The sequence below is a fragment of the Teleopsis dalmanni genome, chromosome 2, assembly GCF_002237135.1.
Source record: "Teleopsis dalmanni isolate 2A chromosome 2, ASM223713v2, whole genome shotgun sequence".
In the NCBI taxonomy this organism is placed as follows: Eukaryota; Metazoa; Arthropoda; class Insecta; order Diptera; family Diopsidae; genus Teleopsis; species Teleopsis dalmanni.
This window is the reverse complement of record NC_051847.1, coordinates 142,657,151-142,660,441: the sequence shown is the minus strand read 5'-3', so window position 1 is coordinate 142,660,441 and position 3,291 is coordinate 142,657,151. Positions and strand designations below refer to the sequence as shown.

The window sequence follows — 3,291 nt, the reverse complement described above, 5'->3', positions numbered from 1 at the left end:
ATATATTTCCCACAATGTATATAAATCTCTATTTCTCATATTTTATGCGAGAACACACACACATTATTTTGTTCACACACTTGTTTTGTTTTTGTCGCACACTTGACGACAAAAGTTTGTGAATGCAATTTCATAAATGGGAAAGACGAAATACAATAGACATATTCCGGGATTTGACCTGCAAACTTATGAGCATACCTAACACCTATAGAAGCTAAGAGAACAAAATGGTTTGAGTTTTTATAGACAGTTCTATTCAATTGTTTTCGCTAAAACTTTAATCTTTAAAAATATTTATATGTATATGCAATAAATTATATTAATTCTGGATGTAAAAATATTTTAAAGAATTATTGTATTTTATTTGGCATTTAGCAAATTATGTTAGGTTTTTGCGCTGCACACCTCCACACCTTAAGCAGTCGTTTATGGTATATAATGGTGTACAAGGATTTAAGAAAATACTATTCACCCCTACCATTTTTCCATATGAATTTTAGCTTTTATATGAACTATGTTGAACTGCATATTTCTTAATTTAAAAACAATAAACTAAATATAGGAACTCTTTTTCAAAAATATAAAAATCATTAAAATCTTTGTAAATAATAATAATAAGTAATAATAGTGATATTCACTCTCTCTAACAAACTCTTGCAAGGTGCACAAAAAGCACATATTGCACGAGCTTGCAATTAACAACAACAAAATACACGCACAGAGTTTCGTGCGATTGCTTGCAATCTTCCAATACTCAAGCCCATGTATATATGCTTGTAACGAAATAATAAAGGAAAAAACACCTGTTTTTTGACATCTGTTGCTTCTCATCTGGATGTAGTGTACTGCAACAACAGCTACTTCATTTCGATGTTGCAATTCTACAACAGAGATGTTCTCGCACCCTTTCAATTTTAGAGTAGCATTATTGCATTTCGTGCAGCTTGCAATGAGTTTACGAGAGAGAGAGCGAATACCTCTAATAATAAAACTTTAAGCGTGGACTCAATAAACACAAGATCTTATATTATGTGTGAGTGCGAATTGTTCTGATTTCATGCTAAACTAAATAAGATTTTCCTTGGGATTTTTTGCAAATTTAGCAAATAGCAACATATTTCGAAAAAGTTTGCGAGTTGCATAGTGTAAATGTCAAAAATTTTCAAAACAATATTGCTAAGTCAATGAAAAACAATCAACTTAGTTTTTTGGATACAGCCACTATACTAAAATTTCATCAACCAAATGTTTATAATATTAAATAAGAGAGTATTAAATGTACAAAAACAAGGAGTAATATGCATTTACAAGAATGCATTCTAGTATAGTTACACTTGTGGTGCTGTAAATCACCACCAGATGGCAGCACACATTGTGTCATAAAAGTTACAGACGTTTATATTCATACCTTGCTGTCGCTTTCAGTTTCCAAACACTTCCTGTGGCAAGCGGACGCAATTTTCGATGAGGTAAATATTTTGTCAAACTTAATTCCAAATTATTTATGGAATCAATTATAATTATTAAAAATTTTTCTTATCTCTTTTCAGTTTAAAGGTTCAAAAACGTCTTGCAGCTTCGTTGCTAAAATGTGGAAAAAAGAGAATATGGTTGGATCCGCTTGAGACTCAAATCATTAGTTCGCGTAATTCCCGTAAGTTTATTGTTTCACCTAACATGATTGTTTTAAAACGCAAAATTCCTTAGTAAATTTAAGTAAAATTCCTTTTTTATAAAAAAAATCTCTAAATGTAATGTTTGATTTTGTATGAATTTATTTTGTTTTAGGTCACGGCATACGCAAGCTTGTAAAGGACGGAATAATTGTTAAGCAGCCCACTAATGCTAAGTCCCGTTATCGCATTAGAAAGAATACTTTGAGTCTCAAGAAGGGTCGCCACAGTGGTGTTGGCAAACGCAAAGGCAAAAAGAATGCGCGTACAAAGCCGAAGCAAGCCTGGATAGATCGTTTACGTGTTCTGCGCCGCTTACTCCAACGTTATAGGAGTAACAACAAAATCGATAAGCACTTGCATCGCAAGTTGTATTTGAAGTGCAAGGGAAATGCTTTCAAGAACAAGCGTGTGTTGATGGAATATATTTTCAGGAAGAAGAAGCAAACCGCTCACTCCAAAATGTTGACCGATCAGGCTGAGGCTAAACGTGCTAAGGGTCGTGAGGCACGTAAGCGTCGTGAGGAGCGCATAATCAAGAAAAAACAAGATTTGATTAATTTACATGCCGAAGAAGATGCAGTGGAAGCAGCTCGTAACGCTTTAAATAAATAAGTAAATACTTTGTTATGTAACATTAAAAATAAAATAAATCTTAAAGGAGCATTAATATTAGAATTTATTTTAATTTTCTGAGAAAGGTACACATATTTACTAAAGGTAGGATTTTTCTAGTGTTTTGCGTTCTCTTGTTCGGCGTGATTTTACACGAACGGCTAACTACGTAAAACCCCCGGTAAACTTTGTTTTTGTAAACGAAAGTGCCGAGTGTTATTTAATTGTTTTCTTTGCTTTGCTTCTGCCACGTCAGTAATATAACCGTGATTAACAGGGTTGATATATACAAAATCATTTTAAAAATTAATTTAGTATGATAAAGCAAAAAGCTGTAGAATCTTGAAAAATATTTTAGTTGATGTTGGTATATATTTGATAACTTTAAATTACATGAAAAATAATATATTTGAAAAAAATTACTTTTGTTAAAAAAAATCAAATTTTAAGAAATATGAACTTCTCAAACATGCAAGTAAATACTTCAAATAGATTATTGAATAAACTGATATTTGCGAGGGAAATATAAATATAGGTAAACTAGTAAAATTTATAAAAAATATAAAAACTTTAATACCCACTTTTTACAATTTATATAAAAAAATTCTAAAAATTGTGATATGTATTGAGCTACCCATTTCCTAAATTTTAATAATGATTAAAAAATTTATATTGTGAATTTAGTATTCGCATCCATTTAATAGTTTATTTTTCGTTGAAATAATAGAAAATTTTTGCTTTACTAGGCGTTCGCATAAATAAAGCAAATTAGTAACATTGTTGTGTTCCATATTTTTTTAATTTTAGGTTTTACAATTATACTTAGAGTAATCTAAAACATTAACCCACTAAGCATTTCAGTGTAGCATTTAATTAAAACAACCTTCACCTCTTTTGCTTAATTTGCAATGAGGTTGTACAAAATAGTGAAATAATGAAAAAAATTGTAGTATAATAGTATAAAATGATTTTTACTTTTGAAGTGCAATTAAAACGTTTTAAT

At 30.4% G+C, this 3,291-nt stretch overlaps 1 protein-coding gene across 1 annotated transcript; it reads left to right on the top strand.

Annotated features, from left to right (window-relative positions):
• Positions 1 to 1,290: 1,290 nt before the first annotated feature.
• On the top strand, positions 1,291 to 2,332 carry LOC119681707 (60S ribosomal protein L19-like). Its single transcript, XM_038094970.1, has 3 exons — positions 1,291 to 1,469; positions 1,551 to 1,654; positions 1,789 to 2,332. The coding sequence occupies exons 1-3, from the start codon at positions 1,465 to 1,467 to the stop codon at positions 2,286 to 2,288; spliced, it is 609 nt and encodes a 202-aa protein (XP_037950898.1). The 5' UTR covers positions 1,291 to 1,464; the 3' UTR covers positions 2,289 to 2,332.
• The last annotated feature ends 959 nt before the right edge of the window (positions 2,333 to 3,291 follow it).